The sequence below is a fragment of the Lipotes vexillifer genome, unplaced genomic scaffold (genome assembly GCF_000442215.2).
Source record: "Lipotes vexillifer unplaced genomic scaffold, Lipotes_vexillifer_v1.1 scaffold1154, whole genome shotgun sequence".
In the NCBI taxonomy this organism is placed as follows: Eukaryota; Metazoa; Chordata; class Mammalia; order Artiodactyla; family Lipotidae; genus Lipotes; species Lipotes vexillifer.
The window spans coordinates 827,281-851,305 of NW_006770904.1; the positions used below are offsets into that span (position 1 = coordinate 827,281).

A 24,025-nucleotide genomic window follows, 5' to 3' on the forward strand; every position below is an offset into this window, starting at 1 on the left:
CCGCGCCCGCGCCCTCCCGCCCCCCCACACACACACACGCCCCTCCTTACTCGCCACACAAAGAGAGCGAGCGAGCGAGCGCCAGGGACCCGGCTGGGTAGCAAGTGGGGCGCAGGGGAGGGCACGGCCGGGGGGCGGAGGGGGACCAGGGGCTGGGGGCAGAGCCCGCCGGGGAGGAGGCAAGGAAGCGGCGTGGCGGAGAGAGCAAGGCTAGAGCTTCGTCCTCACCTGCCCCCAGGGTGAAGGAGATCCTGGCCTCCGCGAGGTACGGAGTGTCGCTCTTGGAGCGGACTCTTCTGATGGGCCGCCGGTCTATATCGTCCTCCGAAGATGCCGCCATTAACGTGGGAGGCAGAAGCAGGGTCGCCCGGCGAGCTGAGAGGGAGGAGGCGGAGAGAGACGGAGGGAGGCGGAAAAGGGGGGGGAGGGGAAGGAAGACGCTCACCCGCAGGGCAAGGGGGAGGGCAGAGGGGGATGGGAGAGGAAGGGAAAGGGGGCGGGGAGGGAGGGGGGGAGAGAGGGGAAAGGAGCGAAGAAAGAGAGAGAAAGAAAGAGAGCAAAGGAGAGAAAGGGGTGAGGGGAGAGAAAGAAAACCCGTTAAGGATTTGTGGACTGGAGCAGGGATCGGCCTAGGCCCGGCTTGCGCTCAGGGCTCCCCCTCATTCCACTCAGCCACAGGGCCAACGGGTCAGTGCCCCGGACGGACACCCCGCCTCCTTCCCGCAGCCCCAGTTTTCAGCTCTTGGCACAGGTAGGCTAATGCGCAAGGGAAGACTCCAAAGCAAGTATGCCCAGTCAGCACTGTGCCCTCTCCCGCCAAATGCACTTACTCCGCTTGCTTTTCAAGTGCACACGAGGGTCTGCTTAACCCACAGGATTCTCTGGGCTGAGGATGCCCGACCAGATAGCCCAGCTTCAGCCTTCCTTGCGTGAGTTATTATTCCTGGGGTGCGAGCCTAGGCCCAGCTGGTCATGGAAGAGAGCACGCTATACCGAGTACCCCTCTGCTCCCTCTTCCCCAACCTGGAGCTCAAATAGAGATGGAACCAGATCTGGACCCCCTGGAAGCTCTCTTGCAGGCTCCCGTTGAGCCCTAGAGGTGGAGGACAGAGGGAAAGTGTATATAACTTTGGGGGCAGCTTTCTAGAGTTGAGATTCTGAATGTAGACTAGACATATTCATGCAGAATTGAGTGGCTTTCTTACCACCACGGGTTTCTAGGATATGTTTATCTCTACGGAAGTACCCATTCAACTTTTTATTGGGCGGTTTAGAGCATGAATAATAGTCTTTGGATTGGACCTGTAACCTCTATAACTCTCTACCATTGTTTCTGAAGGAGAGGGTGATCAAGGGCACCTTACATTTCTTTGAATGTTTGCACTGCAACCTTCCCATGTTACACAGCAGCCAAACCTAGAAAGGTTTCTGGAGTGTGAGTCACAATGGTTCGCTGCCCCTACTGAACCTATTGATGGGCTCGACTCTTTGATGTCTGTCTTCTGGCAGCTTCAGTCACGTCTTCTTGTGGCCTGATGTCGCCACATTTCTTTCTAATGAGAGCCCACCTGGAGTACACAGATAAATGTGACCTTGATTCCCTCCCTGCTACAAAGGAAATCTCAGTGTCAATTCACGCCCTTCAATCTCGGAGGATGAAGTGCTGCTTCAGCTCTGCAAGACTTCCCTCTCCATTTCACCTGTCCTTTCTAATTCTCACCCTGTATCCTTGCGCCGGCCCTAGAATCTTCAGTCTCTTTACGCTGGTCTCTTACTTCACACATAGGTCGTAACTCTCCATCTGCCCTATCCTTGCCGCTTCCTCAATCTCTACCATACTATTTCTCTCCCATTCTGTCTACCCTTCCTGTGGAACGCTTGGCCCCACAGGCTTCATTTTTTTCACTCTTAATCCCCTCCTTGCATCCCTACCACTGCGTTTCATCCCCACCACTCAGTCAAAGTTACTTTAAAGGTCATCAACATCCTTTCAACAGTTAAGTCCATTTCTTTCTTGAGTAAAATCTATCCTTCTTGAAATAATCTCCTTTGGCCTCCCTGTATTAGACTAACTTCCTAATCACTAGATTTCTAATAGCCGGCTCCCTGCGTGTTAATTTGAAAATGCACATCCTGGCATTCAGGGCCCTTTATGACCTGACTTCCATCTGGCTTTCCAAATTCATCTCATTATCTCCCTACAGCCTGTTCAGAGTTGTCCAAACAAGCCTGACTCATTTCTGCATCTGTACATTTCCTTGTTTTGTACACCACGAATTTCTTCCCCATAAACTTTCCATGTTGTCCCTCAGGAATGTGAGATAACTGACCCACTAGTCTGTGGCGTGAATCCAGTACATAGGAAATGCTCACTAGATAGTCTTTTAATAAAAGAAGAGAGGAGAGGGAGAAAGCAAGGGAGCAAGGAAGGAGAGAGTGCGAAAAAAGGAGTGAAGGAGGGTTATGTAACTAATGAGCAAATGAGTAGCAAAATTGGGAGCAAATCCATGCCTGACTTCAAATCCTGTCTTTAACCAGTACATTGATTTGCTAAGTAGATATCTTTGGTTGACTATCCATATTTTAAATTCATTTTCTATGATACTTGCCTCCTTATTACTTCCCATTTATCTCTGTTAAACAGAGATTAAAAATGGATGCCTCCTATCCCAGGAGGAACAACAGGGGTATTTGGCTCATCAAATGAACCATGAAGGTTAATGCTTTTTGATGATTAATCAGGCTGCAAACCAATGTGATTTTAACATTTAGGTGCAAGCTCTTAAGGACGTGCAAAAGTAGGGAAATAACAGTTCTGAATACTGTATAAACTATACCTCTCTTTGAATTAATGCAGTGCTGTTTGATTGTTCAAATTGTTTGGGATTCCCCAAGCCCTTGTATTTTCATTCATCAGCCATGTCTTTAAAAAAAAACAATAAAGTCATCTGAAGGAATACCTAGTCTTAGCTTTCTCTGTTTCTTTGACGTTACATAATAATGGTTCTTCACATAGAGAAAGAAATATTTGAATTTCTGTTTCTTATTCATTCAACATTTCAGAGGATTAGGAACTAATAACGCTACAATTTTAGGTTTACCTCTCTTCAAAAGAGTGTAAATGTACTTTCATATTATCTCTTTCATATGGACTATTACTGTTGAAATAATTCTAGATACATTTTTTCAAAAGAGACATAAAAATACTACATCTATCCCCATGTTCTTGAATTATTTTATGATATTTTCATTTCTGACTATTACCTTCCATTTTTTTGGCTTCCATAATTTACTGTCTTCTTTGTCTCATCTATGTTTCCCATTATCTTTTCACTTTGCCTCTCTTTTTCTCTCCCATATTTCTTAGTTTTTTATAATTCCCCTACAAAGTCAATCCCAGATCATGTATCTCACTCTTATCCTGTATGAAGGATTCACTCCTTTATGAAGTTTTTACTCTTATGGGCTTGTCCCAATGTTTCCACATTCTTTATTCTTGGATTCCTTTCATATATATGACCCATATATATGAGATATATATATATATATATATATATATATATATATATATATATATATATATCTCATATATGTGGGTCATATATATGAAAGGAATCCAAGAATAAAGAATGTGGAAACATTGGGACAAGCCCATAAGAGTAAAAACTTCATAAAGGAGTGAATCCTTCATACAGGATAAGAGTGAGATACATGATCTGGGATTGACTTTGTAGGGGAATTATAAAAAACTAAGAAATATGGGAGAGAAAAAGAGAGGCAAGGGAAGAGCCCTGGGGTGGGAATCAGGGCTGGTGGAGGCTGCTCCCAGTCCCACCACTACCTCACTAAGTGCCACTCAGTAAGTCACCCTGTCCCCTCAGCTAGAGAACTGCAACCTCTGGCACAAAAGTGGACACATAGGTTGTAGGAACAGAATAGAGCACCCAGAAATGAACCCACACTTATACGGTCAATGAATCCATGACAGAAGAGGCAAGAATACACAATGGGGAAAAGACAGCCTCTTTAATCAGTGGTGTTGGGAAAACTGGACAGCTACCTGCAAAAGAATCAAACTGGACTACTTTCTCACACCATATACAAAAACAAAAACAAAAAACAAAACCCAAAAAACTCCAAATGGATTAAAGACTTAAATGTAAGACCTGAAACCATAAAACTCCTAGAAGAAAACATAGGAAGTATGCCCACTGACAACAGTCTTAGCAATATTTCTTTGATATGTCTCCTGAGGCAAGGGAAACAAAAGCAAAAGTAAACATATGGGACAGCACCAAACTAAAAAGCTTTTGCACAGTGAAGGAAACTATCAACAAAATGAAAAGGCTGCCTACTGAATAGGAGAAGATATTTGCAAATGATATATCTGATAAAGAGTTAATATCCCAAATATACAAAGCACTCATACAACTCAACATAAAAAAATAATCAACTTGATTAAAAAATGAGCAGAGGATGTAAAATAGACATTTTTCCAAAGAAGACATACAAATGTCCAGCAGGCCCATAAAAAGATGCTCAGTATCACCAATCATTAGGGAAATGCAAGTTGAAACCACAGTGGGATGTCACTTCATGCCTGTCAGAATGGCTTTTATTGGGGAGATAACAAATAGCAGGTGTTGTCAAGGATGCAGAAAACAGTGTGGAGGTTCCTCAGAAAGTTGGAAATAGAACTACCATGCAATACAGCAATTCTACTCCTGGGGGGCTTCCCTGGTGGCGCAGTGGCTGAGAGTCCGCCTGCCGACGCAGGGGACACGGGCCGACACAGGGGACACGGGTTCGTGCCCCAGTCTGGGAAGATCCCACATGCTGCGGAGCAGCTGGGCCCGTGAGCCATGGCCGCTGAGCCTGCGCGTCCGGAGCCTGTGCTCTGCAACGGGAGAGGCCACAACAGTGAGAGGCCCGCGTACTGCCAAAAAAAAAAAAAAAAAATTCTACTCCTGGGTATTTGTCCAAAGTAAACAAAAATGTGGATCTGAGGAGATACGTCCAACTCTATGTTCATTGCAGCACTGTTTACAGTGTCAAGGATATGGAAACAACCTGGGCGCCCATCAATGGATGAATGGATAGAGAAAATGTGGTATATATATTCAGTGGAATATTACTCAACCATAAAAATGAATGAGGTCTTGCCATTTGTGACAACATGGATGGACCTGGACGGGATCGAGAAGGACAGATACCATGTGATCACGCTTATATGAAGAACAAATGAACAAACATAACAAAATGGAAGTGGAGTTGTAGATGCTGAGAACAGATTGGTGGTTGCTGGGAGAAGGGATTGGGGAGTGAGAGAAATGGGTGAGGGAGATTAAGAGGTATAAACTTCCAGTCACAAAATAAATGAATCATGGGTAAGATATGTACATTGTGGGGAATATAGTAAGTAACTATGTAATATCTTTGTATGGTGACATATTGTAACTAGACTTATCAATGGTGACCAATTTGAAATGTATAGAAATATGGAATCACTATGTCATGCACCAGGAACTAACATAGTGTTGTAGGTTAATTATACTTCAAAACTAAACAAACAAATGAACTCATAGAAAAAGAGATCAGATTTGTGGTTACCAGAGGTGGGAGTGGGAGGAGGAATTGGATGAAGGTGGTCAAATGGTACACACTTCAGGATATAAGATAAATAAGTACTAGGGATGTAATATACAACAGGATAAATATAATGAACACTGCTGTATCTCATATATGAAAGTTGTTAAGAAGTAAGTGCTAAGAGTTCTCGTCACAAGGTAAAATATATTTGTTTTTACTTTGTATCCATATGAGATGATGGATGTTCACTAAACTTATTGTGGTCATCGTTTCATGACGTATGTAAGTCAAATCACTATGCTGTGCACCTTAAACTTATACAGTGCTGTATATATCTCAATAAAACTGGAAGGAAAATATTGTAAGCATCAGACAACATGACCTTAAGGCCCTACCGAACTCTAATACTCTATAAGTATTTACAGCTATTCTTGTGTCTCTACTTCTTTCCATAAATATCCATGGCATATTTTATCTCTTAATCTAAGAAAATACATTGTTCCTTTGATTTGTAACCAATTATATTTAGGAAACCACATGGTATCCATACTTCTCTCAAGTGATTTCATATTGTTCAACTCTACTTTATGTAACTATATATCCTTTAGAATCTGTTTCTTTTTCCTCATACTGTTTGCATCAGGTGGCAACACCCGTATGATTGTTGGTGGTTTGCATGTGTGTGGATGTGTGGATGTGGGTGTGTGTATAGAAAGGACTGAATTCAACCATGACCTCAACAACTTCCAAATACAGTGGGTTTTTTTGTTTGTTTGTTTTTTGTTTCTGTTTTTTAAGATTGCTCTTTTTGAATGTGATTGCTGACTCAGGATAAGGGCCATTTTTGTTTCTTTCTGTTTTCTTTTTTTTTTCCCCTAAAGCCAGTCAATATTTTAACACTAAAGACACTTATATACATGTTATATCCAGAGCTAGAGTCAGAAAAAGAGAGGCAGTACAATAAGGGGCTCAAAAAATAACATTTTATACATCCATCACCGGCATGGAAGAGGATGGAGATGGGGAGGGGAGGAAGAAAGAAGAGTGTAATATTTCATCCTGACTAACTCTTCAGGTGAGAGACGCTTATCCTTTAAAAATATTACTCAGGGCTTCCCTGGTGGCACAGTGGTTGAGAGTCCGCCTGCCGATGCAGGGGACACGGGTTCATGCCCCGGTCCGGGAAGATCCTACATGCCATAGAGCGGCTGGGCCCGTGAGCCATGGCCGCTGAGCCTGCGCGTCCGGAGCCTGTGCTCTGCAACGGGAGAGGCCACAACAGTGAGAGGCCCGCGTACCGCAAAAAAAAAAAAAAAAAAAAAACCCAAAAAATAAAAAATAAAAATATTACTCAAAATGTGCTTCTAGGACACCTCTACATCAATATCACTTGGAATACTTGTTAAAATGTACATTTTTCAGGCTCCCAACCTGGATCTATGGAATTCTGAGGGGATGAGACCTGGGTACCTAGATTTTCAAAATATTCTTAACTATGTCCACTCTCATCACTTGTGTTCAATATTGTACTGGAGGTCTTGGCCAGGGCAATAAAGTAAGTAAAAGGAATTAAAAAGTATAATAACTGGAGAGCAAAAATACAATAAAATTGTGATTAGACATATATGTTATGATTGTGGATGTACATAATCCATAGGATCTAGACTATTATAAATAGTAAGTGAATTTTACAGCATCACTGGATATAATAGCAGTATAAAATAATGATTTGTTTCTATATACTAGCAAAATAGAACACGTAATTTTAAAAGGACCATTTACAATAGCATCAAAACCATCTATGAATATATGAATTCATATTCATATATATGAATATACATTCATATATATGAATATGAAAATATATTGAAATATATATGAAATATATATTGAAAAATATATATTGAAATATATATTTCATATATATATGAAAAATATATTGAAATATATATGAAAATATATTCATATATATGAATATATATGAATATATGATATATGAAATATCTATGAATAAATCTAACAGTTGGTGAGCAAGACTTCTACATGAAAACCTACAAAATAATTCCTGAAGGAAATTAACAAGACCTAAGTAAATAGGGAGTGGGGTGAATATACTATGCTCATGCTCACGGATTGAAAGACCCACTAGTGTTAAGGCATCAGTCTCTTCAAATTGATCTATAGAGTCAATGAAATCCAATCAAAATCCCAGCCTTTTTTTTTTTTCTTTCAATTTGACAAGCTGATTTTAAAATATATATGAAAATGCAAAGGGCCAAGACTAGTCAGGACAATCTTGACAAATTAAAAAATAACTGGACTATTTATAGTAGAAGATACCAAGACACTATAAAGGTATAGAATTCAAAAACAAAGTAAGATACAGTAGTCCCCCCTTATCTGCGGCTTTGCTTTCTGGGTTTTAGTTACCTGTGACCAATTGCAGCCTGAAAATATTAAATGAAAAATTCCAGAAATAAACAATTCATGAGTTTTAAATCACAGGCTGTTCTGAGTAGCATGATGAAATCTCGTGCCCTCCCATTCTGTCCAGGCCAGGATGTGAAACATCCCTTTGTCCAGCATATCCCAATCTTAGTCACTTAGTAGCCACCTCAGTTATCAGATCTACTGTTGCAGCACCGCAGTGCTTGTGTTCAGGTAACCCCTATTTTACTTTATAATGGCCCCAAAATGCAAGAGTAGTGTTGTTGGCAATTTGGATATGCCAAAGAGGAGCCATAAAGTGCTTCCTTTAAGTGAAAAGGTGAATGCTCTTGACTTAATAAGGAAAGAAAAAGATTATATGCTGAGGTTGCTAAGATTAACAGAAAGAACAAACCTTCGATCCTTTAAATTATGACGAAGGAAAAAACAATTTGTGATAGTTTTGCTGTTTTACCTCAGACTGAATAAGTTCCAGCCATAGTGTGTGATAAACACTTAGTTAAGATGGAAAAGGCATTGAATTTGTACAATAAGTTATTCTGAAATACAGAGAGATAGATCACATTCACATAAATTTTATTACAGTCTATTGTTATAATTGCTCTCTTTTATTATTAGTTAATGTTTTCAATCTCTTACTGTGCCTATTTTATAAATTAAACTTTAATATAGGCATGAATATATAGGAAAAAAACAGTATATACAGGGTTCAGTACTATCCAAGTTTTCAGGCATCCACTGGGGGGCTTGGAATATATCTCCCACAGATAAGGGTGGACTACTGTAAATGGGCCAATGGAAGAGAATCCAAAAATAGACCAATATATAAATAGTCACCTGACTGTGACAAGAGTCCCACTGCAGTACTGTGGGGGAAAAGATGGACTTTTCAATAAATAATGCTCGAACACTTGAATATACATATAGTGGAAGAAAATAAACTTTGATCCCTACCTCACAGCATACACAAAATTCAATTCCAAATGGATCATGGACCTAAATGTAAGACATAAACAATAAAGTTTCTAGAAGAAAAATTTTTAAGAGAAAAATATTTTTATCATATCTGCAAAGATTTTTAAACAGGACATGGAAAACACTAACCATAAAAGGATAAATAGGTATTTTGGTGCCATTAAAATTAAAAACTTCTTTTTGTCACTAGACAATTAAAAATGCAACATACCAAAATATGTGGGATGCAGCTAAAACAGTGTTAATAGGGTAGTTTATAGTTCTAAGCATTTATATTAGAGAAGAGTAAAGGTCTCAAATCAATTATCTAATTTCCTAACTCAGGAACTTAGAAAAAAAAGGGAAAAATAATCTACAGCAAGGAGAAGGAAGGAACTAATAAAGATAAAAGCAGAAGTCAATGAAATTGAAAACATAAAGACAACAGAAAAATAAATAAAACAAAAAGCTCATTATTGAGGAGCTTCAAGATGGCGGAAGAGTAACACGTGGAGATCACCTTTCTCTCCACAAATACATCAGAAACACATCTGCATGTGGTACAACACCTACAGAACACCTACTGAATGCTGGCAGAAGACCTCAGACCTCCCCAAAGGTAAGAAACTCCCCAGTACCTGGGTAGGGCAAAAGCAAAAACAGACAAAAGAATAGGGACGGGACCTGCACCAGTGGGAGGGAGCCGTGAAGGAGGAAAGGTTTCCACACACTAGGAGCCCCTTCGCGGGCAGAGACTGCGGGGGGCGGAGGGGGAGCTTCGGAGCCACGGGGGAGAGCGCAGCAACGGGGGGGCGGGGGGCAAGGCGGGGAGATTCCCGCACAGAGGATCCCGGCCGACCGGCGCTCACCAGCCCGGGAGGCTTGTCTGCTCCCCCGCCGGGGCGGGCGGGGCTGGAGGCAGGGAGAGGACTGGGGCTGGCGGCGTGAACACAGCCTGCAGGGGGTTAGTGCGCCACGGCTGGCCGGGAGGGAGTCCGGGAAAAGTCTGGAGCTGCCGAAGAGGAAAGAGACTTTTTCTTGCCTCTTTGTTTCCTGCTGTGCGAGGAGAGGGGATTCAGAGCGCCGCTTAAAGGAGCTCCAGAGACGGGCGCGAGCCGCGGCTATCAGCGTGGATCCCAGAGACGGGTATGAGACGATAAGGCTGCTGCCGCCGCCACCAAAAACCCTATGTGCAAGCTCAGGTCACTGTCCACACCTCCCCTCCCTGGAGCCTGTGCAGCCCACCACTGCCAGGGTCCCAGGATCCAGGGACAACTTCCCCGGGAGAACGCACAGCGCGCTTCGGGCTGGGGCAATGTCACGCTGGCCTCTGCCACTACAGGCTCGCCCTGCACTCCGTGCCCCTCGCTCCCCCCATCCTCAGTGAGCCAGAGCCCCCGAATCAGCTGCCCCTTTAACCCCATCCTGTCTGAGCGGATGAACAGATGCCCTCAGGCGACCTACAGGCAGAGGTGGGGCCAAATCCAAAGCTGAAACCCAGGAGCTGTGAGAACAAAGAAGAGAAAGAGAAATCTCTCCCAGCAGCCTCAGGAGCAGCGGATTAAATCTCCACAGTCAACTAGATGCACCCTGCATCTGCGGAATACCTGAATAGACAACGAATCGCCCCAAACTGAGAAGGTGAACTTTGGGAGCAAGGATATATATATATATTTTTTTTTTCCCTTTTTCTCTTTTTGTGAATGTGTATGCATATGCTTCTGTGTGTGATTTTGTCTGTATAGCTTTGCTTCTACCATTTGTCCTAGGGTTCTGTCTGTCCCGTTTTTTTTTTCTTTTGGTATAGTTTTTAGAGCTTATTATCATTGGTAGATTTGTTTTTTGGTTTGGTTGCTCTCGTCTTTCTTTCTTTTTATCTATTACTTAAACAAATTTTTTTAACAATTTTTTACTTAAATAACTTTTTAATTTAATTTAATTTTATCTTCTTCTTTCTTTCCTTCTCTTTTTTTCTCCCTCTTATTCTGAGCCATGTGGATGACAGGCTCTTGGTGCTCCAGCCAGGCATCAGGGCTGTGCCTCTGAGGTGAGAGAGTTTAGGATATTGGTCCTCACTCTTGCAGACCAACCTCCCAGCTCCATGTAATATCAAATGGCAAAAATCTCCCAGAGATCTCCATCTCTGGGATGGAGAAAGGATCAAGAGCAAAATAACTGAGGCAGAAGAATGGATAAGTGACCTGGAAGATAAAATAGGGGAAATAACTACTGCAGAGCAGAATAAAGAAAAAAAAATGAAAAGAATTGAGGACAGTCTCAGAGACCTCTTGGACAACATTAAATGCACCAACATTCGAATTATAGGGATCCAAGAAGAAGAAGAGAAAAAGAAAGGGACTGAGAAAATATTTGAAGAGATTATAGTTGAAAACTTCCCTAATATGGGAAAGGAAATAGTTAATCAAGTCAGGAAGCACAGAGAGTCCCAGGAGGATAAATCCAAGGAGAAACATGCCAAGACACATATTAATCAAACTATCAAAAATTAAATACAAAGAAAACATATTAAAAGCAGCAAGGGAAAAACAACAAATAACATACAAGGGAATCCCCATAAGGTTAACAGCTGATCTTTCAGCAGAAACTCTGCAAGCCAGAAGGGAGTGGCAGGACTTATTTAAAGTGATGAAGCGGAAAACCCTACAACCAAGATTACTCTACCCAGCAAGGATCTCATTCAGATTTGATGGAGAAATTAAAACCTTTACAGACAAGCAAAAGCTAAGAGAATTCAGCGCAACCCAACCAGCTTTACAACAAATGCTAAAGGAACTTCTCTAGGCGGGAAACACAAGAGAAGGAAAAGACCTACAATAACAAACCAAAAACAATTAAGAAAATGGTAATAGGAACATACATATCGATAATTACCTTAAATAAAAATGGATTAAATGCTCCAACCAAAAGACATAGACTGGCTGAATGGATACAAAAACAAGATCCGTATATGTGCTGCCTACGAGAGACCCATTTCAGACCTAGGGACACATACAGACCGAAAGCGAGGGTATAGAAAAAGATATTTCATGCAAATGGAAATCAAAAGAAAGCTGGAGTAGCAATTCTCATATCAGACAAAATAGACTTTAAAACAAAGACTATTACAAGAGACAAAGAAGGACAGTAAATAATGATCAAGTGATCAATCCAAGAAGAAGATATAACAATTGCAAATATTTATACACCCAGCACAGGAGCACCTCAATACATAAGTCAAATACTAACAGCCATAAAAGGCAAAATAGACAGTAACACAATCATAGTAGGAGACTTTAACACCCCACTTTCTCCAATGGATAGATCATCCAAAATGAAAATAAATAAGGAAACACAAGGTTAAATGATACATTAAACAAGATGGACTTAATTGATATTTATAGGACATTCCATCCAGAAACAACAGAATACACTTTCTTGTCAAGTGCTCATGGAACACTCTCCAGGATAGATCATATTTTGGGTCACAAGGCAAGCCTTGGTAAATTTGAGAAAATTGAAATCGTATCAAGTACCTTTTCTGACCACCACACTATGAGACTAGATATCAGTTACAGGAAAAAATCTGTAAAAAAATACAAACACATGAAGGCTAAACAATATACTACTTAATAACCAAGAGATCACTGAAGAAATCAAAGAGGAAATAAAAAAAATACCTAGAAACAAATGACAATGAAAACATAATGAACCAAAACCTATGGGATGCAGCAAAAGCAGTTCTAAGAGGGAAGTTTATAGCAATACAATCCTACCTTAAGAAACAAGAAACATCTCAAATAAACGACCTAACCTTACACCTAAAGCAATTAGAGAAAGAAGAACAAAAAAACCCCAAAGTTAGCGGAAGGAAAGAAATCATAAAGATCAGATCAGAAATAAATGAAGAGGAAATGAAGGAAATGATAGCAAAGATCAACAAAACTAAACGCTGGTTCTTTGAGAATATAAACAAAATTGATAAACCGTTAGCCAGACTCATCAAGAGAGGGAGAAGACTCAAATCAATAGAATTAGAAATGAAAAAGGAGAAGTAACAACTGACACTGCAGAAACACAAAGGATCATGAAAGATTAATACAAGCAACTATATGCCAATAAAATGGACAACCTGGAAGAAATGGACAAATGCTTAGAAATGCACAACCTTCTGAGACTGAACCAGGAAGAAATAGAAAACATGAACAGACCAATCAAAAGCACTGACATTGAAACTGTGATGAAAAATCTTCCAGCGAACAAAAGCCCAGGACCAGATGGCTTCACAGGCGAATTCTATCAAACATTTAAAGAAGAGCTAACACCTAGTCTTCTCAAACTCTTCCAAAATATAGCAGAGGGAGGAACACTCCCAAACTCATTCTACGAGGCCACCATCACCCTGATACCAAAACCAGACAAAGATGTCACAATGAAAGAAAACTACAGGCCAATAGCACTGATGAAAACAGGTGCAAAAATCGTCAACAAAATACTAGCAAACAGAATCCAACAGCACATTAAGCAGATCATACACCATGATCAAGTGGGGTTTATTCCAGGAATGCAAGGATTCTTCAATATATGCAAATCAATCCATGTGATACACCATATTAACAAATTGAAGGAGAAAAACCATATGATCATCTCAATAGATGCAGAGAAAGCTTTTGACAAAATTCAACACCCATTTATGATAAAAACCCTGCAGAAAGTAGGCGTAGAGGGAACTTTCCTCAATATAATAAAGGCCGTATATGACAAGCCCACAGCCAACATCATCCTCAATGGCGAAAAACTGAAAGCATTTCCACTAAGGTCAGGAACAAGACAAGGTTGCCCACTCTCACCACTCTTATTCAACATAGTTTTGGAAGTTTTAGCCACAGCAATCAGAGAAGAAAAGGAAATAAAAGGAATCCAAATCGGAAAAGAAGAAGTAAAGCTGTCACTGTTTGCAGATGACATGATACTATACATAGAGAATCCTAAAGATGCTACCAGAAAACTACTAGAGCTAATCAATGAATTTGGTAAAGTAGCAGGATACAAAATTAATGCACAGAAATCTCTGGCATTCCTATATACTAACACACTAATGATGAAAAATCTGAAAGCGAAATCAAGAAAACACTCCCATTTGCCGTTGCAACTAAGAGAATAAAATATTTAGGAATAAACCTACCTAAGGAGACAAAAGACCTCTATGCAGAAAATATAAGACACTGATGAAAGAAATTAAAGATGATACAGATAGATGGAGAGATATACCATGTTCTTGGATTGGAAGAATCAACATGGTGAAAATGACTATACTACCCAAAGCAATCTACAGATTCAATGCAATGCCTATCAAACTACCACTGGCATTTTTGACAGAACTTGAACAAAAAATTTCACAATTTGTGTGGAAACACGAAAGACCCTGAATAGCCAAAGCAATCTTGAGAAAGAAAAACAGAGCTGGAGGAATCAGGCTCCTGGACTTCAGACTATACTACAAAGCTATGGTAATCCAGGCAGTATGGTACTGGCACAAAATCAGAAATATAGGGCTTCCCTGGTGGCGCAGTGGTTGGGGGTCCGCCTGCCGGTACAGGGGACGCGGGTTCATGCCCCGGTCTGGGAGGATCCTGCATGCCGCGGGGCGGCTGGGCCCGTGAGCCATGGCCGCTGGGCCGGCGCATCTGGAGTCTGTGCTCCATGACAGGAGAGGCCACAGCGGTGAGAGGCCCGCATACAGCAAAAAAAAAACAAAAGAAAACAAACAAAAAAAAAAACCCAGAAATATAGATCAATGGAACAGGATAGAAAGCCCAGAGATAAGTCCGCGCACATATGGTCACCTCATCTTTGATAAAGGAGGCAAGAATATACAGTGGAGAAAAGACATTCTCTTCAATAAGCGGTGCTGGAAAAATTGGAAAGCAACATGTAAAAGAATGAAATTAGAACACTCCCTAACACCATACACAAAAATAAACTCAAAATGGATTAAAGACCTAAATGTAAGGCTAGATACTATAAAACTCTTAGAGGAAAACATAGGCAGAACACTCTATGACATAAATCAGAGCAAGATCCTTTTTGACCCATCTCCTAGAGAAATGGAAATAAAAACAAAAATAAACAAGTGGGACCTAATGAAACTTAAAAGCTTTTGCACAGCAAAGGAAACCATAAACAAGACGAAAAGACAGCCCTCAGAATGGGAGAAAATATTTGCAAATGAAGCAACAGACAAAAGGATTAATCTCGAAAATTTACAAGCAACTCATGCAGCTCAATATCAAAAAAACAAACAACCCAATCCAAAAACGGGCAGAAGACCTAGATACACATTTCTCCAAAGAAGATATACAGATTGCCAACAAACACATGAAAGAATGCTCAACATCATTAAACATAAGAGAGATGCAAATCAAAACCACAATGAGATATCGTCTCACACTGGTCAGCATGGCCATCATCAAAAAATCTACAAACAATAAATGCTGGAGAGGGTGTGGAGAAAAGGGGACCCTCTTGCACTGTTGGTGCGAATGTAAATTGCTACAGCCACTATGGAGAACAGTATGGAGGTCCCTTAAAAAACTAAAAATAGAACTACCATAGACCCAGAAATCCCACTACTGGGCATGTACCCTGAGGAAACCATAATTCAAAAAGAGTCAGGTACCACAATGTTCATTGCAGCTCTATTTACAATAGCCAGGACATGAAAGCAACCTAAGGGTCCATTAACAGATGAATGGATAATGAAGATGCAGCACATATATACAATGGAATATTACTCAGCCATAAAAAGAAACAAAATTGAGTTATTTGTAGTGAGGTGGATGGACCTAGAGTCTGTCATACAGAGTGAAATAAGTCAGAAAGAGAAAAAGCAATACCGTATGCTAACACATATATGTGGAATCTAAAAAAAATGGTCATGAAGAACCTAGGGGCAAGATGGGAATTAAGACGCAGACCTACTAGAGAATAGACTTGAGGATATGGGGAGGGGGAAGGGTAAGCTGGGACAAAGTGAGAGAGTGGCATGGACATATATACACTACCAAACCTAAAATAGATAGCTAGTGGGAAGCAGCCGCATAGCACAGGGAGATCAGCTCAGTGCTTTGTGACCACCTAGAGGGGTGGGATCGGGAGAGTGGGAGGGAGGGAGGGAGATGCAAGAGGGAAGAGATATGGGGATACATGTATATGTATAACTGATTCACTTTGTTATAAAGCAAAAACTAAACACACCATTGTAAAGCAGTTATACTCCAATAAAGATGTTAAAAGGGAAAAAAAGCTCATTATTAAAAAAAACAAAACCAATAATATTGATTAAATTCTAGCAAGGCTAACAAAGTTAAAAATAGAGAGGGTACAAATCACCAATATCAGGAATCAAAGAGGGATTATCACTATAGATCCCATATCCATTAAAAGGATAACAAGAGAACACTACAAAAATCTGTATGCTCATATATTCAACAACATACACTCTTTAAAATAAAAACATCACTAGGAAAGTGGAAAGGCAAGCCAAAGACTGGGAGAAAATATTTTCAATTTTATATATGACAAAGAAATTGTAACCAGATCTATAAGGAACTTCTAAGTCAATAATGAAAAGACGAACAATTCCACTCAAGTTTCTAATAAATGGACAAAAGACTTGAATAGACACTGCACAAAAAGATGATATCCAAATGTCCAATAAGCATAAGAAAAGATGCCTAGCATCATTACTTAAAGGTAAATTCAAACAAAAACCTCAATGAGATATCACTTCACATCCACCTATCTGGCTAAACCTTAAAAATCCTTCAGTGCCAAGTTTTGGTTCAGATGTGGAGGAATTGCAGCTCTCGTACATTGCTGGTGGCAATGTAAAGTTGTAAAATCACTCTGGAAAACTGTTTATACACATGGTATACCTATGTTTATACATAGGTAAACTTACATATACCCTGGGACATGGACAAGCATGTCCATAGCAGATTTATTCATAATGTCCCCAAACTGGAACCAAAGCAAATGACCATCAATAGGAAAATGTACAAAAATGTAGTATCTTCATACAGTGTCATAGTACATAAAAGTGAAAAGGAACAAACTATCACTATACGCAACAACATGGATGAATCTCATAGGCATGATATGAGACCTGAGAGAGTATATACTGTAAGAATATGTATATATTCCCTTTATGAAGTTCAAGAAAAAACAAAGCTAACATATAGTGATAGAAGGTTGATTACAGAGACATTGTTTTGGAGGGGCACAAAGGAGGCGTGTGGAATGTTGGAAATATTCTATATCTTGATCTGGGTGGTGGTTATACCTTTTAGAAAAGGTGGTTACTTTTGTAAAAGTTCATCAAGTTATACATTTTATATTTGTGTACATCATTCTACATATGTTTATATCATTAAAAATAAATTTTAGAAAGCTTCCGGCTCACAGAATTATGCTTACTTTAACAAAAATGTGCAAGCTACCATCAGCTACACGTTTGGGAATAAAATAGTTACATCATTCTTATAAACAAATACATCCTGGTGAAAATAATAGTATGTGGAATATCATACTTATTGGATATCAACCATTATCAATTTAAAAAAAATTATCAAGCTCTTTTTTGACAGTGAAAAAAGCTTCCAGCTTATTAAGATACAAAATAAATTTGAAAATTATTGCATTTAAGTACCAGTTATTAAACCACACTACTAATAACAATTAATTTAATTTGACTTGATTTGATTAATTAAAATAATTTCTTAATGTCTTGGGCCATCTTTGTGAATACCAACCTTCCACTGTGTCGAAATTCTATAAGTTTTGTTTCTGTTTCAGCCTTATTTTTATCCTATTATCATATTTATCTCTTACAACCATAATCTTTTAGATAGTCTGCTCCCAGCATTGTGTGCTGCATTAAAACCAATGAAAAAAAGCCAGATTGGAAATGTATATAAGGAATAAAGAAAGAATGTTGACAGTGGGCTTCTTGTTATGCCAGAAACAAGGCAGCATTCCCCCCAAATAAAGGAGGCATGTCACAAAAACACAGGCGCCAGCTTGAAGGGTCTTGCATTGGGACAGTTTGAGCACAAAAAAACGATTACATTCACTAATGAATGATAAACCATTATTATAATACACAGATATTCTCTCTCTTCCTCTCTTGTTCCTCTGTCTCTGTCTCTCCCTTCCTCTCTCTCTCTCTTTCTCCCCCTATCTTTACATATACAGTTTTATACTCCTCTCTGGATAGATCAATTGATCCATCTATCGATAGATAGATAGATAAAGAGACATTAGAGACGAAACAGCAAATGCTAATCAAATGAGGTCAAATGTTATCAACAGGCAAATCTGAGTAAAGGGTACATAAGTATTTTGCACTATTTTATCTTTGCAACTTTTCCATAAGTTTTAAATTATTTCCAATAAAAGTTTAAAAGTACTAGTAAAAACATGTTTATTTCTTTCTATTGACAAAAGTTTCCAAGGGTTAGAGATGATGTCCCATCTTGCTTTAAATCTTTCTGAAAAATTATCATTGTCTGGCATCCCCACAGGCTGCGGATATATACAGTATTGATCTTAAGGGTAATTGATTCTGCATTTATGCTAGAGGCGTTTGAATTTTTGTTAAAAAATTGATTCTGGTATAGTATTGTCGAACACATTAAGAATCTGGGCTGTATAGATGAAGTGTATATGTTACTGTTTGCATATCTAACATGAGTTAGAAATATAAGAACCTTTACACCTTGCAATTAAACCCAGTATGATGTCATTAATTAGAGTGATGTTACTGAAAATCATTCATGTAGAAAATACAAAATGCAAATAATGAAGATGAGTGTTATTAACTACGATATGAAGCCAACAAGATTGCAGCAGTAACCTGCATACCTTAAATAGGTTTAACACAAATGTACCAAAAAGGCTTTTGTGCTTTTTATTATAACTAAATTTAGTATGTAGCTGCTGAGATATTTTTTCTTTTCTATACATATGCATGCTTTGCTAGAGAACCAAGAATCTGAGGAATTGTTATTGGTACATCTTAGTTCTTTCTGCTTAAACTTGTAATTAAGGGAGCTGTCCATCCTACACAGTTGTGGTATTGATTCCTTTTTCTATCTGGCTAATTTTGCAGGGTCCACAAAGGAGCGGGGACAGCTGCCTAGTTTTTACCGCTGCTCCCCAACATCCCAGCCCGTCAGTGTTCCTACTGGCCCCAGTTTGGGTCTTTAGCATTGTGCAACTTCGGGTAGCTGTGCACCATTCACGCCACAGTCCATGTAAATAGAATTATGGAATTGTGAAGGCCACAACTTGTGCAGTCATACCCCAAAGGTGGTGGCTTCCCAAAGATACGGTTCCATGCCTGGGCATTCAGACCAGCTCTGTTTCCTATAACCATATGGGTCTAACATTGACTTTGTTCTGACTCTTCTTTTAAGGCTTGAATACCTAGCTCTCCTTGAATTGATGCCTGGATAAAGATGAATGCAACACTATTTAATACTATTGGATAGCTACCATAACAATGCATAGTGGCTTCTCCCCCAGAAGGACTACTATTTTGGTTTATGTAAAATTGTGCCTAATTTTAAAACTACTTTACTGATATGAGATATATTAGCAACACCTGTTCAAGTATGGGGACCCTGTTCTCTATGTTTCTGGAGATTTTTCTGCTTCCATAAAACCTTGTATGTTGTGAGAGCCAGCCTCCAAGATGATGCCCAGTGATCCCCAACACTTGGTATTCACGCCCTTGTGTCGTCCCATCCCACATTCAATCATTGTTGGTCTCTGTGACCATTAGAATATGGTGGAAGTGATGGTGTATCATAAAATACATTGCAGCTTCTGCCTTGCTTTCTCTTTGGGTCTTGGGAGAAGCCAGCTACAATGTCACAGGGACACCCAAGAAGCCTGTGAAGAGGCTCATGTGGCAAGAAACTGAGGTCTCATGTCAGGCGCCGTTTGTATGAGGCACCTTGGAAACCCCAGCTAGGCCTCTGTGTGACTGCAGCCCTAGCCAACATCCTGACTGTGAGCCACCCAGACTCTGAGCCAGAACTGCTTAACTGAGACATTCTTGAATTTCTGACCATAGAAACTATGAGATAATAAATGTTTGCTGTTTTAAGCCACTAAGCTGTGGGGTAATTTGATATGCAGCGCTAGGTAAGTAATACACATGGGTTCTCAATGGGCTGAGATCATCAGCATGAACGCTTAGATGCCATCTATGTCTACCACGAAACGCAAATCTTAACCAGTTTGATGGATTATTTGGCAAGTTCTAAGACAGAAGATCCAAACAGAAATTAAGAAAACATTATCAAATAACAGTACAAATGATTCCACTGGAAAACCTTTCTGTTCTTTCTCCTCTCCAATCACTGCCTGTCTAAACTCTGCCCATCTTTCACGGCTGAAATGTTTTTATTCGCATCCGCAATCCACCAATGTGAGAATGTGGTATTTTCCACTTTGTCTCTACCTGTGGCACTTTGTAACTTTCCCTTTGTATGAATATATAAATAATATGGATGTTATTTTCCTTCCAGACATTATGAAATAAAAGTTAACTACACAGGCTTTGAGGTTAGCCTTCCTGAGTTTGTACTCCAGTTCCATGCTTAATAGTTGAATGATTTCATGCAAGTCACTTACCTCTTATACATCTATAAGATGGGCCTTACATAGTACCTGCTTCTTAGGGTTGCTATGAGGATTCAAACATGTAATCTATGTAAAGTCTTTAGCAAAGGAAATTCCCAATAAACATTTATTATTTTAAAACTATTATTCCTAGCCAGCTCCAAGTAAAGCTGTCACTGTGAAATTAAACCTTGGCATAATTCCCAAGCTTAATGCTTATTAGATGTTGGAAAAAAGTTAGTGAGCTCTCCAAGCTTTAGTTTCCTTATATGTAAACTAGAAATAAAATAAACTCTCTCACTGGGCCTTGGGAGGATAAAACATTACATAATAAATGTAAAACACCGAACACAGAGCCTGACAAATGGTAGGCGGGCAACAAATGTTCGTTGCTTCCTTTGCTCTCAGCTTCTTAAAGTAGATACCGTGCAGAGTGGCTGGGGGCTGGCTGCTAAAACATGCTAGATGCAAAAAAGAAAATGTGTTTCAGGCTTGGTGTGTTGAATTGAGTTGGACATAAACCTAAACAGCTTTCTATTGTTGAACATGCCTGGTTAAGATACACAAGTCACTTCTCCAGTCTTGCTTAATAGTACAGGTAATGTTAAACCTTATTTATTTTATTTTCATTTATTTGTATTTTCTACATGGTCAGTTTTCAATATAGTTGCTGTAATTAATGACATAATTTGAAATCTAAAGATTCTAATATTTCTAATTCTTGTTCAGTGAACAAAAGGGTGACAAATACTTGGACATATCTTTGAATGGCAAACTGCTGGGCTTGGTCACTTGCAAAGTGATCTTAGGGGCAAAGAGTATGGGCTTGAATCCCATCTGAGCCCCACGTACAATAACAGGATGTAGAGATACGGACATCAGGCTAGACAGTAGGAGACGAGGTTCTAACTCCAGGTCTGCCATCATTCTTGCTGTCTCTTTTAGATAAATCACGTCTTTCCAGAAAGGCAGGATGTTGCAGGGGAAAGCTGAGTCAGCATTCATGTTTGAATCCTGGCTCTGCCTCTTCAGAGTTCTGTGATTCTGCTGAGTTTCAGTTTCCTATAAATTGGAGGCAGTCATATCTAACTCATGGTTTTGTGATTTTGAATGAAATAAATATGAATAGCTTCTAGTATATGGTAGGTATTTCATAACCACTTTATTGCTTTTCTTTTCTTCCCTGAGCCTCAGATTTTCACCTGTAAAATGGGCCAGTTGAATTCAGTTACTGCTGGTTCTAAAGTTCTGTTACTATAGGAACTACACTGTTAAATGGCACTCGATATTGGAACGCAATGAAGTGCTATATTTGGCTATAATAAGAATAAAAGCATATTTTTGGTGGTGGAGAAGGGAAAATACAAAAATTCCTAAATGTATGTGTCTAAGAAGAAGGCCTGCCCAGTACAGATTCAGCAGTTATTTAATTTGTGCTCTGTTGTGTCTACAGATGCGCCAGTGATAGCAATCAAATCACAGGGTATTAGTCAGAGATTCTGTCTAGTAAATAATAGCAGAACAGACCCAGTAACATCAACCCAGCTGGCAAAGTCACCCTTTAGGCAAAAACAGTGCGTGGGTTGGTTGACCTTTTCCTCTTTTCTACCAAACCATGTCCCCATTATTTTCTATGTCAGTTAGAATCAACTACCCCAAGATATAAATTATTCATTTATTTTAAATTAAGACAGAGTAAACTAAAAGTAATAAATCTGAAGAGCCTGATTTAGGTTGAAGAAATATGTATGTGCATGAGTGTGTGCCCGTGTGTGTAAAAAGGATGTAAGATATTCACAAGGTTGTAAAGACTATCTATTTTTAGATGATGGGGCTAGTTGAGTTTGTGTGTGTGTGTTTTGTTGTTCGTCTACATTTTCTAAATTTTCTGTAATTATTATGTGCTACCTTGCTAGTGAGAGGGAAAAACGAGTTCTGAGTATAATAAGAAAGTCCCATGGGGATGTAGGCAACTTGCTTCCCTCTCCATCACCCATTCCTGCAATTCAACCTAGAGGACAGAGGTCTCACCACCCCCTACAGACAGTTTCCCAAGTACATAAGGTAAAAATTCACTTTAAGAAACTGAATCTAAGGGTCTAGTTACATAGAATGACTCAGTTGCCCCATTTATATCTTACAACATTGAGACATTCAACCATTTGAATGTGTGGAAATACATAAACTTCTTTGCATCCTTGCATCTCTGTTCATGGAAGTCTTTCTTAGTATTGCCACAGACACCAGTATCCTACGGGATGGCAAGATGTAGTAGGAAGAGACACAAGGTTCAGGATTATAATTCTGGCTCCATTCCTAATAGCTGTGTGAATTTGGGAAGTTACTTGATGATTGGAAACATGGATTACTTCATCTGTAAAATGGGTATAATAGCAAGTATGTCACAAATTTCCCATTCTAGGACTAAATGAGACAATAAATACCAAGCCCCTGGCACTGAAAACGTGGGTCTTTTTCTCGCTGTCATTTCCTTTTGCAACTTCTGTGTGCATGTCCAGATTATTGAGCAAGCATAGGATGTGGGACTAATGTGAAAAATCAGCCTTCCAGTATGATGTGTGAAGTGTGGTCTTGCTTTCCAGAGACAAGGATTAAACTGGGACTAAGCCAAGTAACTTTTTCTCCACCTGTCACCTATCAAATTTAGTCACCAAATAGTGCATAATCAACTAAATGGAACAGATCTTACTGCGTAGGTTCAAAAGAAAAGTAAGGTCTATCTTTAACCAGCTATAGCTGAATCTCTTTTTTTCTTCCTTTGCAACGTTCTGAGACAGCCTATAGTTCTCTAAAGTGATTGAGCTGCACTGAGATTTCTTTTTTTAAAACTTATTTTTTTTAGATGCTCTTGTAAGCGTTAACTTGGAATTTTCTTCTTATGAAAACACAGGCCAGAATTTGAGTAATATTGGTAACTTCAGACATTTGGTTCGTGTAAATATTTCAAACGGACTATTAATTTTAAGTACTAGTTCTGGGGAGAAAATACTGTATTTACAGGAACAACTTTTAAGTTAGAAAATAAATGTTTCCATTAAATAATCTCCCTTCAAATAAATAGGAAAGGAAAATTAAAGGCCCAGAGGAACCACATATTCAGAGACAGTTGTAAAACATGTTAGTGAAATTATCTTAGCAATTTCCTAGGCACATAGAATATTTTGAATAGTTTTCCAAGCTTTATATCTGTAGAACTTACTCCCTGCTGGTAATCTATGTTTGGATATTTTATAGGGTCCGAATTCAATATATTCTACATTCAATTTATATTCCCCCTCCATCTTTTTTTTTTTTTTTTTTTGGCTGCCCCATGCGGCGCGGGGGC

General features: G+C 39.4%; 1 protein-coding gene across 1 annotated transcript in view; it reads right to left on the reverse strand.

Moving 5' to 3' along the window:
- Positions 1 to 24,025, reverse strand: part of PHACTR1 (phosphatase and actin regulator 1) — a 561,450-nt gene that overhangs the window by 522,436 nt on the left and 14,989 nt on the right. The window contains exon 3 of the mRNA XM_007446414.1: positions 229 to 375. Coding sequence (XP_007446476.1) covers positions 229 to 375 — 147 coding nt within the window. The remainder of the gene's footprint in view (positions 1 to 228; positions 376 to 24,025) is intronic.